Genomic DNA, 19,342 nt, shown 5'->3' on the forward strand with positions numbered 1-19,342 from the left:
CTCCAATGCCCGTGCTTGAAGCATCCGCTGCAACCACGATCTGCAATGTTGGATCGTAGTGTGTTAACATCAGGTTAGACTGTAACAGCTGCTTGAATCGTTCGAAAGATCGCTGACAGTCCTCTGTCCAGGCCCATCGTTTGTCTTTCTGCAAAAGCAAATCCAACGGTCGACGTAATTCGTGCACTGCGCCCAAAAAGGAACGCAGTTCCGAAACATTCTTCGGTGGCGGCATATGTACAATCGCCGACACTTTCTCCGGATCAGTTCGAATACCGTTACGATCTAGGATGTGCCCCAAATACTTCACCTCCGTCATGTAGAATCTACACTTTTCAATTTTTACCCGGAAGCCGAACTCCTGAATTCGCGATAGAGTTCCTTCCAGATTGCGATCATGTTCCTCGCGAGATTTGCCATACACGATGACATCATCAAGAAAAGATTCTACTCCCTCCAAATCGCTGATCATACTATCGATGACTTTTTGAAAAGCACCGGGAGCCGATTTTACCCCGGGCGGAAGCCGTTTGTACTTGAAAAGTCCCTTGTGCGTGTTAACTGTTAGCAACTTCTGAGAATCTTCTTCTACCTCCATCTGTAAATATGCATCTGACAAGTCAATTGTACTGAAAAACTGACTGCCCGAAAGTTTCGCGAAAATCTCTTCTGGTGTGGGGAGTGGATAGTTATTTGCTTCCAGTGACGCATTCAAACCTGTCGAATAATCCGCGCAAATACGGACAATTGGATCGCCATGTGCATCGCAGTGTGCTTTGCGTACCGCAACGATGGGTGCTGCCCATTCTGCGAAGTCAATTGGTTCGAGCACTCCCATCAGTTGTAAACGTGTCAACTCCTTTTCAACAAACCGCTGTGAGTGAAAAGGTACCGGTCGCTTTGGTTTAAAAACTGGTTTGGCACCCGGCCGGAGAAACAGTCGAATTTTTGTTTTCGTACAGAGACCCAAGCCATCCCGGAAAACTTCTGGAAACTTCCCTTTTAGACTCTCCCTACATTCGGTTGGAACTTTTACGGACACTTGCTTGCAATAGGAATTCATCGGAATGTCATAAAGACCAAAGATGTCCATGAGATCACTACCAAGAACATTGAATCCTCTTACCGGCGTTACGTAGCATACTGACTGATTCGTCACACCTCTGAAGGTGACGTTGCACTGAAATTCCGACACTAATGGAAGTGGTTTACTTGAAGCTGTCACTACACGAAGAGTTGTCGGTCGCACAATGGGATCGCCTAGCTGCTGCAGCGACTCCTCCGAAACAATCGTATAATCCGCACCGCAATCAAGTTGTAGCTCGATCGGCTTATTGTTAATGAAGATTTCAACGTACTTGCGCCTTCCGACGACACCGGCTTTGTTGACTGCGTAGATGCCCTTAGCTTGACTAGCACTACCTTGCCTTTTCTTCTTCTTCCTCGATTTATTTTTGCCACCTTGAATTGACGATGTGTATGTACCAGTTTCCGTTGACTTCGAGAAGCAACCGCAGTAACCCTCCTTGTGACCAGTTTTACCACAGTTTCGGCAAGTGTGATGTGTAAATGTACAGTCGGCAACAAAATGCATCTGACCGCACTGCCAGCATGGACGTCGTGGTTCTCTGGAATTATCCATCTTTTTCTGTACGTATTTAACAGGATCTCTTTGTTCGTTTCGATAAATTGCGTTGATTGTAGCCTTCGGATTCTCAATAACAGCAGTGTCGTGTTTGAGGTTATCCAAATGCTGACACTCCAGCAGCAACTTTTTCAATGTCATAGGGTCAGCCTGTGTTTCCCCCTCCATCTTCGCGAGCAGACGTGTCCGAATGTCTTTCTGCTTTTCAGACTGCAGTCCGGCCACAAAGATTAGACATTTGAATTGATCCGGTGTGATCGTATTTATACTGAAATCCTCACAAGCTTTGTTAACAGCGCTTGCATACGTGACAAAATCGTCTGAATTTTTCTTCGTCGTCAGCAAACATTGATAACGTCGAAAAAAAACTGATGTCTGGTATCCGAACATCTCTTTCAGCGTTTTTACCGTATCAGCAAACGGTATCTCGCGTGGACTCTTCGGTAGGATGTAGTTTACGTAACGGTCATGATCCACAGAATTCATCTTTTGCAATAAAAGCCGGACTCTATCGGCATCCTCCAGCTGTGCACCTCCCTTGGTAAACACCTCTTCGTGCCGGGCGAACCAATTATCGAAAACCTGTCCGTGCTGCGGATTATATGTAAATTCCACGATGGTTTTTGCGAGTGATTCCATCAGGAACTCATTATCCTTAGGCTTCAAAAGCTGCTCAAGGAGAGCTTTCTGAGCTTGCTGCTGGGCTTCCATCATTTGGTTCATCTGCTGAAGAATGGCGGCTAAACCGCTAGCTGAATCCGTCATTGTGTTACACAAAAAAAACGATTTTACTGGAACCGACGCGAAACTACTTCGAACCGAATACTCGTCGCCAATTATGTTATGTCCCCGTAATCAAATGCTACTTGGTACAGAGACAAAACATGTAGTTTTATTTAATTAATTCGATTTTTATAACAAGCGAAAATATAAACGTGGGGTTTTTGGTTTTATCGTAATATCGAATGACAACTCTGCTCACGGTATGTACACAGAAGGTGTCCATACCAAAGTATGTTGACTAATGGTACACTGTTAATTTCTGTAGCAGTTTATTGAAGTTTGGACGTGCTGCTATAGCACAAACTACTAGCCGCTAATTTTTGAAAATAATAGCAAAAATAAGTGTGCGATTTCTTGCAAATTGATAAAATTGGTCGCTGCTGTTCGCAACGCGAGTAAATATAGTTCATTCATAGCTAGTTGTACTATTTCCAAAAATTATTTGTGACCGGTAGTTTATTTAGTAGTACTTATATTTATCAGAAGCTAATAGAAGCGCTAGCACATTTAAAACTTAGCGAACACGCTGCTCGCTAGCTATAATGTTAGCGGTTAGCTAATTAGCACCTCTGCTATCGAAGCACAGCCAGATAATTAAAGAACCGGATTAGTTCCTTCTGCAACGGAATTTGTGTTAACGGCAAGGAGTTTTATCGGTCATGTTGAAAATTGCGTTTCGATCAAAATAGTATATTTTAAAAAACAAGCCATTTACAAGAGCAATCTTGCTAAAATCGAAGTGACTTTGACCTGTAACTCAATCTTTATATGAATGGGTGCATATTCAGCTTTATGAATCAATATAAACGTAGAATAATGAGTTTATTACTCGTTGGTCCGAGGTGATTAATTTCACCCGACTGATCAATTTCGTCCGAATCTACGGTAGCCCAGGGTTACAATCAGAAATACGGAATAGGTAGGCTACGGCGCAGTATTTACGAATTAAAGTAGTCTGCTCGTTGCTGGAATGAGAAGCTTGTCGAGGTCATGAAGGAGTTGGGGTTCAAATCAGCCGATCAATGTCTGTTTATCAAAACTTCGCCTGATGATAGAAAGTTTTAGTGTATGTTGACGACATGTGGCATCCGATAATAGCATTTAACAACATTTTGAGGTGTCTAATTTGGGAGAAGCGAAATACTTTCTTGGATTCGAAATCGCGTACGACAACGGATTTTATTCAATAAGCCTTCGAGGATACATTGAAAAGCCGTCGTTCACAAAACACGTCCGGTATTTTTAGGTGTTTCATAGAACCCCTCCCCATCGTCCTTTTCAACCGACTCATCTTTACCTGTATACCTTTATAGGGCTTTAGGTTATATTATGGTGGGAACGGTATAAATATATTAAGGTTGAAAAAATATTTCCATAGGGAAATCTAATATATTTTCAGTGTCTTGAAGTGAGATGTACCGGTCTTTAAGTGTATTCAGACGCTGATTGGGCAGGGAATGTATCAACAAAGAAATCGACGACAAATGGTGTTTTTTTTGTTTCACGGTACAGTCATAAATTGGATCAGTCGGAAGCAGGACTCAGTGCGCCTTTCGACAATGGAGGCGGCATACTTTGCATTGAGTGAAATTTGCCTAGGAATGTTGTGGATACGGCGTTTGTTGAAGGATTTGGATGAAGAACAGGATCAACCAATTACAGTGTATGACGATAACCAGAGTTGTCTGAGTTTTGTCGGTTCCAGTCGTCCGAGTAAGCGTTCTAGACATATCGAGACTCAGCATTTCGTTAGGAACCTGTGTGATCGTCGTGAAACTCGTCTCGAATACTGTCCAAAGGATTTGATGGTTGCCGACATTTTAACTGAACCGCTTGACACTATCAAACACCACCGATTCTCAGAGATGCTGCAGCTGATGAAGTAAGAAGTTGGAGCTTGAAGAGGTGTGTCGGATTATAGCAAGCACCAACCCTGTGCGAGCGAGGTAGCGGCAATACTTCTTTCTATCAGGCAACACTTATTCGCCTTGCGTGGCAATTATTCAAACTAACCAAAAATAGATTCTTTCCTTTGTTAACTGCGTCAGTACAAACCACGACTTAAATATAGAAGGCTAGCTCATCAAATATAAACATAAAGTGTGCCATCATCATCAAATTCGTCGGCGTAAACATTATAGTAGGCCTCAATTTGTTTTGCACGCGGTAAACGTTTTTCCATTCATAATGCAGAAAATTGCATTGGGTTGTTTAGGAAACATAGTTGGAAAGTTTTCGACGGTGAAAACAATCAGTTGGAGATGAATGGGAAAAAACTGTGTGTTCATTTCATCGAACCTACTAACGTCACAAAAAATAGCTGGTCGCGGAGTAGCAAGCCTTGTGTATTTTAGTCGTGAGTACAAACATCGTTCTTTCAATACAGTTTCTCGTTTGTTTAAACCGCGTGGTTTACTTAAAAGTATTTTGCTCGAAGATATCACTCAGTGACTGCCACTTTTAGATAAGTCCGGAACGGTAAATTCACAAAACAAGCACTAAGCTGCAAGCCAGTCTTTAGACAATGCTTCATTATTTTTAATTTTTCAATAGTACTTACCTACTTTGAAATTAGTTGAGTAGAAGGTTTTCCGATCGATTGGCGTAAAAATATTTAACATCGATCTGGAAACCGCTATAATAGCTTAGCTATAATAATAATAATAGCGCTCAAAATCTTTCATTTTTCGATTTTTTGGAATGACACCCTATCCCAAACCTTGCCGTAAGACGTAGTCCTACGTTAAAAACATGTGTTTGACAAACGACGTTCGATGAAGAACCCTCTATATGGCGGAGCATATATTCATACTCACGTACCTTCCCAGTCAACTCACCCTTCTGTCACCTATAGTTAATTATGCATCGGTTTGATCTATGCAAATCCCTGTAACGGAGACTTATTTTTATATATATATTAGATTGACCCGTCGTGGCTAGCCACGATATCAAAATTTTTGAAAATGTAATATGGTTTACAGTTCAGTAGCACGTAAAATTTATTAGTGAAACAGCTGTGAAATTGGCAACCTTCTATTAATTAAAACACATGTACTCTACAAAGGAAGCAAATGGGGCTTAGATAAAAGGGCAAAAATCTGTCAATCGCGAGGAACCCCTCCCATGGGTAGGTGGTTTGACGCGTACTTCGGCTAACCGTCCTAAAAATCTTAGTTCCGCATGTAGAATGTAATATAGTTTAAGTTGGATATATGTGTAGTATGTAGTATTGCATAATTTACCTTTACGTGTAGCATGTGCCTCGTAATGCGGAATGGAGCGAAATTGAACGGATCTGATTTTAAATCAAGTCCGTTTAGGCCGAAGCATCGGGAGGGCTTACTCAGTTCCCTAGATGAAATGCTGGTATGCACAGAAATTTCTCTAGAAAACTGAAACCGAATCCTACCCACCATTCATGAGATTTTGACTTACTCATGAAAATTAAAATTTATCGCTAGTTAGAACGAACGAGTGTTCAAAAATGATGTGATGTCTTTATTTGCGTAATCGAGACATTTTCTATGAGATTGCCATAGAATTTGTGGCTGTTATGCGATTATGGACAGCACAGCACTGAAAAATATACACACACGTGCATGTATATATGTGTATATACACGCATGTATGAGTGTGCAGGGGTGTATAGGTATGAATGAATATATGTTTGAGTGTTCTATGACGAGTCGTAATTTTTGCTTATACCTATGCTGCTAAACTACAATTATTAATTGGCAGGAAGTTATAGTCAGTAGCTGTGTTTCCTGTGTCAGTTTCCTATGTTATTACTATTATTACTAATATTGCTATCATTGTTGTTACTGTCACCTCTATCGTATTGTTTTGGATGTACTTAATTATAATTATTATTGTTATTTTCTCATTTCCCTCCTTTATTAAAGTTATTTGCATGTCTTGTGACTAATCGCGTTAATGCTATTCAACTAACAATATAAAATTATCATGAATGACGCTGCTGGTCTTCCAAAGTCCCTCCTAATGTTGGTGAGCTACTGTCGAAGAATCCATCAAGTCGGACGGTGGAAACTCACCGCCGGACTGCTACTCTCCATTTTTACTGCTGTCGTCGCGGTCGAACTCAGCGTATCTCTCGAAACACTTTATAGCCTCGGGAGGCATTATGTTTCTGTCCAGTGCCCAATTCTGGCAGACCTTAACTGGAATTCTACTTCTACCTAGATCTTGTTAAAGTATAGCTCTTCAAGTAAAAGCAGGTATCCGATTTTTTGACGGATTCAAGCGATAGCGAAGGATTGTCCTCAGACCTCAGTATACCATCATTGTTACTTTTTAAAAAATATGGTCGTAGTGCTTTAAATATGGCCATGATATTCGTATTTTAATCGGATTTGCGCTTCAATATAATTCTCACATAGGGTTAGCAACTTTGCTAACATCTTACCCAGTCTTGCTTCAGTGATAGTTTGCACCTAACATGATATATATACATATCTCAATGTGAAGTTCTACATGATCCATCACCCACATCCTATCTCAGTGACAGGGATGCTTAAGTTTGATGACTATCTGACGAGCATACCGATAAAATAGTTTGACTACCGCTACAAATACGCAATGACTACCGGGAATAATACGAACGAGTGCTAGGCCTCCATTATATCACATCTGCTCTGTTTTTCGAAAGTTCTGGCAGTTTTTCAATAGTTCTAAGCGATAATATTAATATTGCTCTTGAATAATGTTCCGCACAAAAATTCGGAAATTGACACCAACAGCTATAATACTACTGATGGCATGTAAGATAACGGCTGTGGTTTTTAAGGAGCATAGGTGATTAAAGGGCGCTGGGTGGTCGTTGACATGGGTAGTTGGAGACATGAGTAGCGTCCATTCTGGCGAGTACCGTCAAACGGGGTAACTTGCAACAGCGGGGTAACATGCAACAACGCCATTTCGATTCAATATACTGTACTTTTTGATCTGTTACTTCAATTTTCAATCTATATCAGTCACTGAATCTTGTTGTTAACAGTTCAAAAAAGCCTTAGATACTGCTAAGTTGATTTTCTGCTGTTTCGGTAATTTTTAAAAAATCCCACAAGATGGTGTCAAATTCATCATCAATTTTTCGTCAGTAAAACGTTTGTGTCGCCCACAGGTACTTCAAATAAAAGAAGCCTAACATACATTTTTTATAGTAAAATGAATAATAAGGAAACAAAATAATTGATTTATGATGACTAGTTTTGTTTATCTTACTTGATACCACGTTATTCGTAAAACAATTACTTAAACGGGGTAACTTGCAACAGCTGGTAGATATAAAAAGCTGTGTTCCGTTACCTTCAAGAGGCAAGTTATCATTTAATTTTGCATCAAACAATACTAAACCACACCTGAAGAGTGTAAGATACTTACGGTTAGTCGGAAATATGCCAGTTTTGACGTAGGACTACGTCTTTGTTTACTATACTGGGACTGGGTAGCACTTTGTGAAAACGAAAATAAAAATGTAACGTTTGAATGAAAGATTTCAAATGCTAATAACTACTAAACTACTGAACGAAACTGTACAATTTATATGTCGTTGGATAGAGAAAATGAACAGCAATTTTCCGGGGGGTAAGAGAGCAATTTTAAGAAGGACGTAAGAGGAGGGGGGCTCATATCCAAAAGGAACACAAATTTCCTCAAAACTCGAGAACTAATCATCAAATGGAACCAAATTTGGTATGTGGGAGTTTCAGAAGGCAGGATTTTTTTCTATGGTGTACTGAGATCCCTTCCCTTTCTAAGAGGTGGTGGGGCTCCCATACAAATGAAATACAAATTTCCTCACAACTCTAGAACTAATCAAGCAAATGGAACCGAATTTGGCATGTGGGGGTTTTTGGAAGTGAGAATTTTTTTCTATAGTGTACTGAGACCCCTTTCCCTTCTGAAGGGGGGCTCCCATACAAATGAAATACGAATTTCCTTATAACTTTAGATCTAATCAAGCAAGTGGAACCAAATTTGGCATGTGGGGGTTTTTGGAGGCATGAATTTATTTTATAATAATTTGAGATCCCTACCTCTGGGGTTAAGGACTCTCATACAAATAAATAGAAATTTTTGCGTATCTTCCATATTTTCTGCTATGTAACAAGCGGTAAGCTGTAAAAGTAAACTAGTAAAACCTTCTCGGAGCAAGAGCCAGTGAATCGACGCCGCTAACTTACATGCCTATTGCCTTCCATGTCAAGAGATGGACGATATTTGCGATGAACGTGCTTTGGCCTTAATGTTTTTTGTAACCAATGACCCTTTTGAAGGCCACAAGCGAGTTAAAGTTAGATTATTGAAACATGTCAAGCTACGCATAATCATATTTAATACAATAATCTGTGGGCTGGCCATTCATTACTATTTCAACCTTAATGATGCACTCAAGTAATGTTTAAAAGAAATCTTTATGTGTCAATGGTTGAAGGTGTTGTACCCCCCTTCCACTAATTTTCAAAGCCACCATTGCATTCAATGAAGAATTGAATCTGAATATTTCGCTCTTCTCTTTTCAACATTCACTTAACTTAAACAATAACCCTCACAGATTCTTATAAACATACACATGTCAGAAATGCAATTTACATTAGTCTTTAAAAATTTGATATAGTCCTACGTCACCCTTTCGTACATCCCTTAGGCTGTATACCTTGTAGTTTTTGTCTGGATATACTAAAAATGGCCATAGAAGAGGCCAAAACGAAAATAACCTCACTGAGAGTATCGACCAGCAATATGAGAGTGTCTAATTACGATCACTCGTAACGTAATGATCCATATATTACGTAATCGAGATATCGATGATTTTTAACTCTCCCGCTCTACTTCATGACGCGATTTTGCATAGTGGATATACGACGTGTAATGCGCTGTTACACAACTCCCGCTTCCCTACGTGCGTTACGTAATGTGTGAATGATCCTTAAAGAAGGCAGCTCTATAGGATCCAGACAAGGAATATCAATTGCATGAATAATATAAAGAGTTATTTCTGTAATTTCCGCTACGGGGCTCATAAATTTTTTTCACCAACATGACATAGGACATTTATGCGTATATTCATAGCAAAAGCATTAAAAATCGCAAGTCGCATTATCATTTGCATATTCAAGTCAAAAGAAATTCATTCAAATCTTTAAATTCGTTCAATTTCCAAAAAATATTGCTTGTTGCAAGGTACCCCGTTTAAGGGGTTACTAGTAACAAATTAGTTAAAAAATTCTACAACAGCCAATATTGATCGCATATTTTTCTCAATATGTGAAATTGTTCTATGGTAGACCTAATAACTTTGTATCAATTAAATTTCCTCAAATGTATTACAGATAAGTTTTCACTTGCACTCATAGTTGAGAACTGTTGCAAGTTACCCCGTTTGACGGTAGTTAGTAGTAGGATATGGGTAGACATAGAATCTTAGAATTCTCGTGATATTACTAACCCGAAAACTGCAATAATCGTGTTGACTAAAATTCTCCCCTTTTCTTTTTCTTTTTATTGTCTGATGTCTATTGCTACTCCTCACGACGATAATAATGTTGTCGTGAGGGGCGGCTAGAGACCAATCATAGGTGACTGCTATAGAGAGGACGGCCTGGAGATGTCGAAAGGCTAACATGTATTTGGAACGCGAACCAGACAGATTGAGATAGGCAGGAAGCGGATAAACAAAAGGAAGGAGAACATCAAGATAAGTACATTCATCCAATTTAATACTATTTATTACACAATTATAGCGGGTATGGAAAGAATCAAGTTCTGTCATTGTTCTTCCTCATTAATTCATCATCACCAACGCATTATGGCGCTAGCGTTGTCCGCATGGACTCTTTTATCATTATCACAACCACCTTATCTCAGCCCTGGACAGACTTGGCTCTAACTGCCCCACCTCGTGCTGCAAACAGAAGCAGAAACAGAAGAACTATATTTAATCTTATAATCTTTACTGCCGCACATTGTACACTGTCAGATAGCGTTGGCATGGTTATTGGTTCAAAATTCCAGTTTATATTTGACGTGGTTATCGACTGTATTCAATAATTCTTTAGACTTGGGTTTTATCGGCTCATCAGTCAGAAAAAACAAACGAAATTTAGCTTTGCCCTAACGTTTCAACATTATATTATGTCTTTTTCAAAGAGCTGTAAGGGAAAGGGGTATACAAAATATATGTGGTTTTACATTAATCGGAAACATTTCTTACAAACAAATTTTTCTCAGTGTACTTACATAGCTATTCGTTTTGTCGTATTATTGTTTATATAGGTATCGTCATTGTGCGTCAAACGTATCGTCCTGTTATATGAATTGTCAAAGGTTTCTTAATACATAAACGTATAGTGTAGACGAAAAAAACTCACATGCATATAAATAAAAACAAAAATAAAAACAGAAACGTACACTAACATCACACACTAAACAATTCTGCTCATACCGCCATCACATCATTCACATGCAGCGGTTTGTCCTGCGTTCTGTTTGCTATTGTTGACAATGGTATGAAAGATGCCGGCGTATGTTGTACTAAGGCCTGCGATGTCACTTCTCTTGTTGACTGTGTTGGTGTTTGTCGCTATGAAGTATTCCACCATGCACACATATTAAGATTTTTTGACATTAGCTGAGGCCCTCGCTGAGGCTGTTTGCAGTAGGAGTAATATCAACAACATCAAATTCCAAACTCCCGGATCCCCTCCTCCACTCTTTGCTCCCCTCTCAATCCTACATAAGCGATCCTCAGCAAATGTCATTCTCGTTGGTGACGAAACCGCAAATTACTTCATGTGGCACATCTCGAGAATCGGCAGTGCTGCCATATTCTGGTGTTGGTCGAGTATTGTTGTGTCGTGAAGATTGAAAGTGTGTTTTGTTTTTATACAATGTGCCAACAATGCTGTTTTTTCACTGAGTGTTGTAAATTGTGAATCATCGAAACTAGTATCTGAGCTAATCAATTTTTGTAACGCATTTATGTTTGATTTGTGTCCACTAATTCTAGTTTTTAATTTGTTCGTTGTCATACCTATATACTGTGACTTACAATCATTACAGGGGATGCCATAAATTACATTGCAGTGTTCGTCTTTTGCTATTTTATCTTTTGTTTTCGTCTACACTATACGTTTATGTATTAAGAAACCTTTGGCAATTCATATAACAGGACGATACCTATATAAACAATAATACGACAAAACGAATAGCTATGTAAGTACACTGAGAAAAATTTGTTTGTAAGAAATGTTTCCGATTAATGTAAAACCACATATATTTTGTATACCCCTTTCCCTTACAGCTCTTTGAAAAAGACATAATATAATGTTGAAACGTTAGGGCAAAGCTAAATTTCGTTTGTTTTTTCTGACTGATGAGCCGATAAAACCCAAGTCTAAAGAATTCCAGTTTATATTTATCAGAATACCGGCTCCCCCGTAATCATCGAAACGTGAAGATAACACACGGTGATATCCAGGCATATTATATTGTCGTGATTCCTCTTCGCCCAATTTAGTCCAAGTCTTTGACAACAGTGCTACACTGCTACGTCGTAGTTTTCTTCGTTCAATATTCGTATGATTTCATCCTGATTCTTCCTTAAACTTTGAATGTTTGTTTGTAAAATTTTCATGTTATATGCCGTTATCGTCTACTTCGTCAAATTCATTAACTTCCACACTTTGCGGATGCAGTTTGCCTTTTTCAATCATATTATTAACGAACGTCGGTATGCGGTATGGGATCCGACTCTTCATCTTTTTGATTGACTGCCAAGTTTTTCTGATTTTGTTTTAGCTCTTCTTTCCACGCATGTGAATCGTTTGGCTTGTACTTCTTAACCTTCCGTTACTCGCGCCAACTTTTGTAACACGGATACACGCGCGTTGTATTTTATACAACACTCTTTATCTCGGAATATCTCGGAATCCTGGCTATATAGAAAGCTACTGTGTTCAGCAAAGTTAATCAGTAGATTAAGACCTTTCGTTTGAGGGATAGCATTTTATAAGTTTGTCACCAGGCGGCGCCAAAACCCGCTGAAAATTGTACATCTTACAATTGCGGCCGTATACAAGTTGCTGCATTCGGAAAGACCTTTTATCGTTCCTAAATGATGTACCATTCTATTGATTACATTCTTTTCTAGCAGTTATCATGTTTTCTTAGATATTTTTCACATACATCATCTCATCACATAAAGTATGACAACATTTCTGCTGTTGGGAGAAAGTAGCGCATTTGTGGTTAGAAAGTAGGCCTGATGTGGTGTTTTGATTTACTTAGGCAGGATGTTTAGAAAGTTTTTTTTGCACAGTGATGATACATAGTGTGAAAATTGGATATTTCAGTTCATCAGCCTAGCATTTTTGGTCCTCTAAAACATTTTCTGAAAACACGATCTTACAAATAAACAGATTTCGTAGATAGAACACATTCAGAAATCATGCCCGAAATTGTGATTTTTTGCACACCTGCGGACTGACCATCAACTGCTGAATAACTTTGCTGTATACAGAAATCATTTTGCCTTATGAAAAAATAAGAGAAAATTCCAGTAGGAACCAAGTGCGGTACCCCTCACACGCATCGTGCATCGCATCGTTTCTGCAATTTCGGTTTATGCTGATCTATTTTGCTGAACAGTTTAAAGCATTAATGTATTGAATAATTATGTCATTTTGTTCATAATAAGTTTATTGAAGAATACATTTTAGTTTGACATCGATCTGTTACTTTAAAACAAAATGGCATCCAAAAATCTACAAGTGTTGTACAAAATACAACAGCGCGAGTAACGGAAGGTTAAATAATGCTGGAGTTTCCAGTATTATCTGTGTAGTTTTTGGTTTGGCCTTAAATACCATAAGATTATCGGCCAAATTATTTGAATTTTGCTTCTTTTCGCGGTTTTCTTGCTTATGCCGAGACTGGTTTGGGTTTGGACTTCGTCTATAATTACCTGCCAGCACTTTAGCAAAGGATTCTGCGGGAGTCGGTTCGTGAACTATTTCGGTTAATGCTAGTAATTTTGTGTTTGAATTGGAAACTGCTCAGTTGCCTCTATGGAAGTTAAATTCGTTCGCGCCATGATCGCTTGAATGTTGTTTTGTCGATTCCGCTCTGGGCATAGCTGGTCCGTGGTTTTGTGGTTACTACGACAGTAGAGACACTTCTCTTGTTGTTGACAATTCACGAATTTTTCCTCTTTATCGTGGAACCTTGTACAAGTTTTGCATCGCCGCTAACCCTTGCAATCTTCGGTTTTATGATTATATCTGAGACAGTTGAGACATAAATTCGCTTTACGGTAGAATGCCTTAACGCGCACCGATACGCAAAAGATCCTCACTGTTTGCGGAAGTTTGGACGCTCTGAAAGTGATACTTATTCTCATAGACGGTTGCAACATAACGGTTTCAAAGGATAAATCTGCATTACCGCAAACTCGCTCTCAATATCATTCATTACTTCTTCTTCGGAAATATCTATGGGTATTCCAGATATGACTCCTGTTACGGAAACCAAATAACGCGGAATGTATGCCCGGTAGTTTTTTCCTTTAATAGTGGATCTGTTGTGAGACGGTTGGCGATTGGATAATTATTTAGATGTTTTGTCCAACATTTTTCATATCGGTAATGTGTGCTTTGTACATCGCCATTTTGCGCAATGTACTGGCAAGCGTTAGTTTATTGATAGTGTGAGTTTCTTTTTGTATGTTCATCTCCACCATTATTCGAAAGGGACTTTAATCTACAAAAAAATAGTTTTTCCATGGTCCTGCTAGTTTTGATGTATGCCGGAACTTCGAGATGTTTCCTTTTGGTCCCGTTTCCTGCTAACATGTTACGGCTTCTGACTTCTTGAAATATCTGAAAGCACGTGTCATTTTTCACCTTATGATGGGTTTAACTGCACTTTTAACTTATGGCGTCTTTTATCGCCCCTTGGGTCGAAAAAAATGATATTTTCACCTTAACAATATGAATTTATGAATATGAATTTTTGAATCACTTGTAGTAAATCACGTAATTAACGATGCTACTCTACAGATAACTGAATTATTTAACTAAAGATTTTCTTGTTTCTGAAAGTACGTCTTTCACTCTTGACGTTTGGAACTCGAATGATAAAGATACTCAACGGGATATGCGTTTTCGCGCTTTAATTGAGTATGCGCTACTTTGGTGGCTTCTGATAATCAATTATAGCTTGATTAAATCATAGGCTGTCATTGTCATCACTTGCCAAATCATACGTTTACTCCATCAATCTCAAACGGTTGACGTTTGCTTCAAACATTTGTTTTAAAATCAAATGTTTTTTACCTTCACAACGCGTGTTGGAGTCTAGAAAAAATTTTTTATTCAACAACTTGCTTGGGTAGCGTTACAGTCAGACACAAGGAAACTATATATAGTAATAATAGATATAGATAATTTTGTTTATGCTTTTACGTCTAAATTTTGATATTGATTTACTATCTCCTACACTCCTGCGTCCCCAGCGCTACTAGATTATTTCTAGATATTTCAAGCAATTTGAAATTAATCAAATTTTTGTAATTTTAGATGGCAGCGAGAGTGGACTGAGTCCAGATGAGTATGAATCGTCTGTGGTTTCACTGACTACTTTGGCAGGAATATTAAATGCAGAATGTGTTGAATTACGTCGACGAAAGGGTGAACGAGGTACAACTGGGCTTTACTTGGTGCGTTCAAAAGTTGATGATAATGATTTCACGGAGATTCGCGTGGCGGTTGTAGGAAACGTAGATGCTGGTAAATCTACCCTTCTAGGAGTGTTGACACACGGTGAGCTGGATAATGGACGAGGATTTGCCAGACAGCGATTATTTAGACACAAACACGAAATTGAAAGCGGTCGAACGAGTTCAGTTGGAAATGACATTCTTGGGTTCGACAGTGTTGGTAACGTTGTTAACAAACCGGATCATGGCACTTTAGATTGGGTGAAAATTTGTGAGAAATCTGCAAAAGTAATAACGTTCATTGATTTGGCTGGACACGAGCGCTATCTCAAAACAACTGTTTTTGGGATGACAGGACATGCACCCGACTTTGGTATGCTTATGGTAAGTAGTAATTATGCGTAATCTTTTTATGCGTTTTAATCATCAATTGATGGTTTTTGGATGTTTTTCGGAACTAGAATATGTTATAACTGTTTTCTTTTTTGTAGATCGGTGCTAATTCCGGCATAGTCGGCATGACTAAGGAACATTTAGGTTTAGCTTTGGCTCTTTCAGTGCCAGTATTTGTAGTTGTAACCAAAATTGATATGTGTCCACCGAATGTACTACAAGAAAACTTAAAAATGCTGTATAAAATCCTTAAATCACAAGGGTGCCGTAAAGTACCAGTTATGGTAAAAACAACAGATGATGTTGTATTAAGTGCTACGAATTTTGTTTCTGAACGTTTATGTCCAATATTTCAAGTATCCAACGTGACTGGTGAAAACTTAAGCCTGTTAAATATGTTCCTTAATCTCTTAACAATTCAAACTACTGGAAATGATAGTCTACCAACCGAATTTCAAATTGATGATACATATGCAGTACCGGTACTGTAATTGCTTCTATTTCATTCAATCAACATACTCTTCAACTATACTTTTTATAGGGAGTTGGCACTGTTGTTTCCGGCATTACTCTGCAGGGCGTTGTACATCTAAATGACGTTTTATTATTAGGACCCACTCCACTGGGAGATTTCCAACCCATCACTATAAAAAGTATTCACCGAAAAAGAATGATTGTTCGTGAAGTTCGTAGTGGTCAAACCGCCAGTTTTGCACTAAAAAAGATAAAGCGATCACAAATACGGAAAGGAATGGTGTTGGTCAGCCCTGAGTTGAATCCGCAGGTAAATTTCAATGATTTTTTTGTTGATTGCAATAATTCTCCACTGACACGAGGTCTTCAAATATCGGAAATTTTGGTTGAAAATGGTTAAAAAATAAGAATTGCACTTTTAATACCTCGAAAGAGTGGTTCGGTTCTGTATAGAAGAAAAACAGGGCATTCAAATGGAGTAAAAAGTGGAAGGTTATTTTCAAGACTCAACCGCCTTTTTAACGTAGGACTACGTTAAGTTGATGCAATAAAATGCTGGTGCAGATCACAAAAACCCTGCGGTACTGTTCATCCGTTGTGAGTGACCAATTAGCAAATTTGTGATGATTGTCTAGCTTATAAGTACTAGCGCCATACAAAAAATTAATCTCATTGGGTTTTGGACTCCTAAGAAACTGCAGCCGGTAGATAGCATCGCCTTTTGCTTTATTTTTGGGAAAGGGTTTCTTGTTGATTGAATAAGTAAGGATCCTGGTTAAAAAACTATTATGCTAAGCGAAGAAATGAAATAATTTGAAGTCCCGTACTGCCGTGAATCGCATAACAGTGCAATTTATATAGGAATCTGTAGAAAATGAGACTGTTATGCAATTCTCGGTAACGTATGGCCGTTGAAAAGGCTGTCTGATGATTCAGAGAGCTTATTCTAAAACATTAATTTCATTCATTCATTCATTTATTCATTGTCCAGTAGCTTAAGACATAAATCTTTTAAAAATTTGCTACCTCCGATTACCAACAGTTATTATACAATTTTACAACTTAATTAACTATCATACTACTACAACTACATAATCAGGATTTTTCCCTCGAATTCAAAATAAAATTAGTCTCGGTTCCAAAAGTCGATGCAGCCTCTCTTGAAATTTGCTTCCGACGATGAACATTTAACGGCGGGCGGTAACGAATTCCAATTTACCACGCCTCGAACAAACAATGAATTTGCGTAGATTGTCGTGTTATTGGCTGGAACTACCAAACTCTGCAAACGGCGTCCACGGGTTTGGATAAGCCTCCGATGTAGAGTACTAGGTGACTGTGTTTTTAACAGATTCCTCAGGAAAACGCATGACCGATAAGCATAAAAGCATTGTAAAGGGCACCCAATGAGGTTCTGCTGAAGGTGACTCACATGGTCATAGCGGCTCAATCCGTACACAAATCTCACGCAACAGTTTAATGCTACACGCAGACGATTTAAGGAGCTTGCGCTGGGACGAATGTGCAGAACATCGCCAAACAGGAAATGCGGCAGGATCAGAGATTTGAACAGAATCAGTTTGGTGGCAGTCGGTGCGGAGGGTGTGCAGCAATACAACGTTCGTAGACTAGCATAAATCTTTCCGCATTGCTGCGCTATCAGGCCATCCCACTGCAAATCATTTTGGAAGATAAAACCTAGGTTGCTGGCACTTTCTGACCATTCGATGCTTTGACCATCCAGTACAAGTCCAGGTGCTGACAAATCGGTACCTCCGACTGTACGACGTCGACTTGCGATGAAAAGAGCTTTACTCTTGGCTGGATTCACAAGAAGTTCATTTCGTCGTGACCAATCCGCAACTCGTTCCAGATCAGCATTCACCATTCTGACTAATTCGCGCGAACAAAGGTCAAGCTTACCGATATAGAGCTGCACATCGTCGGCATACATTTGAATAGAACAGTACTTTATCACCGTAGGCAGATCATTTATATGGCAGCAAAAAAGTAATGGGCCAAGCACTGAGCCTTGAGGAACGCCAGACGGCACTTCCATGCTACGTGAGCAGCGATCACCACAGAAAACTGTCTGTTGTCTTCGAAGCAGGTACGATTTCATCAGACTCACGGCCGCGGAGGAAAAGTTGAACTGTGCACTCAGCTTGGTCAGTAGCTTACTGTGCGGAATTGTATCAAAAGCCTTTGAGAAATCGAGCAGTAGCAATATACCGGAACCTTTTTTATCGACAATGGATGCTAAATCGTCATACACACGAAGAGCTGCGGTTTTGATGCTATGTCCCCGACGGAAGCCAGCCTGATAGTCCGTTAGCAAGCCATTACCTTCTATGTAGAACGTCATTTGCTGTTTAAGAAGCTTCGACAACGCACAAAGTATGCTGATAGGTCGAAGATTACTGATGTCGTTCAAACGAGCCTTTTTCTTCAATGGTAAAACTTTTGCGTGTTTCCAAGAGTCAGGAAATGTGGAGCCCTCGATAAACATATTAAACAAATATGTAATGTGTTGCACGACTAGCGGTAGGATGATCTTCACAAATTTAATGGGCAAGCCGTCCATTCCGACGGCGTTCGACTTGATGTCACAGATAGCGTTGACGACTTCCCAGTCGTGCACTGGATTTAGAATAAGTTTATCTGGTAACAACCTTGGTAGCTTCAGAGACAGCCAGCTTACCCAATTCATTAGATGACAGCAAACTAAGACCCGCGAGGGGTAATCGTGAAGCACTTTGACGTTCAACATGCTGCATAGAAACAGATGATGTGATCAAGCTATCTTGGCTTCATTCAAACAAACAAGTTGCCTGTAGCAAATTAGCAACGAAAACTAATAATGAAATGATGTGCTGAGAATCAGGCTTCATTTTCGGTTTTTTGCTCAGTAGATGCTCATCAGACTACAGCGCCTCAACGAAACAGAATTCGAAAGAGTAATGTAAGGGGCAATTGTAGAGTTTATTATTATCTACAATATTGTTGAAGAAAGTATAGCTTTATCATTTGTATTTACGGCGTTTCCTCCTCTGTTGGGTACTCTTACTTTACTGCGTCCAGTATTTTGAGCTATTGTTGTATGCCCCGTTTTATTATTTTACTATACGGTTCAAGCTTACCTATCACTTATTGAGGAAGTGACAGGCTGGTAGCTGGAACGAGACATGTGCCAATTAGAGATGACTAGGTTTATGAACCTAGTACCCTGATCGGCGACGCCAACCAGATCTCTCCTTTTTGAGATACTGGAGTCAGCGTACTATTCGTACTTCACGATTGCAGAGCAAGTA

The 19,342-nt window shown here is 39.2% G+C and overlaps 1 protein-coding gene across 1 annotated transcript in view; it reads left to right on the forward strand.

The window, feature by feature from the left end:
* LOC128738563 (GTP-binding protein 1) overlaps positions 1-19,342 on the forward strand; it is a 94,827-nt gene that overhangs the window by 38,954 nt on the left and 36,531 nt on the right. The window contains exons 3-5 of the mRNA XM_053833800.1: positions 15,025-15,548; positions 15,656-16,039; positions 16,099-16,341. Coding sequence (XP_053689775.1) covers positions 15,025-15,548; positions 15,656-16,039; positions 16,099-16,341 — 1,151 coding nt within the window. The remainder of the gene's footprint in view (positions 1-15,024; positions 15,549-15,655; positions 16,040-16,098; positions 16,342-19,342) is intronic.

This window comes from Sabethes cyaneus, chromosome 2 (genome assembly GCF_943734655.1).
Source record: "Sabethes cyaneus chromosome 2, idSabCyanKW18_F2, whole genome shotgun sequence".
In the NCBI taxonomy this organism is placed as follows: domain Eukaryota; kingdom Metazoa; phylum Arthropoda; class Insecta; order Diptera; family Culicidae; genus Sabethes; species Sabethes cyaneus.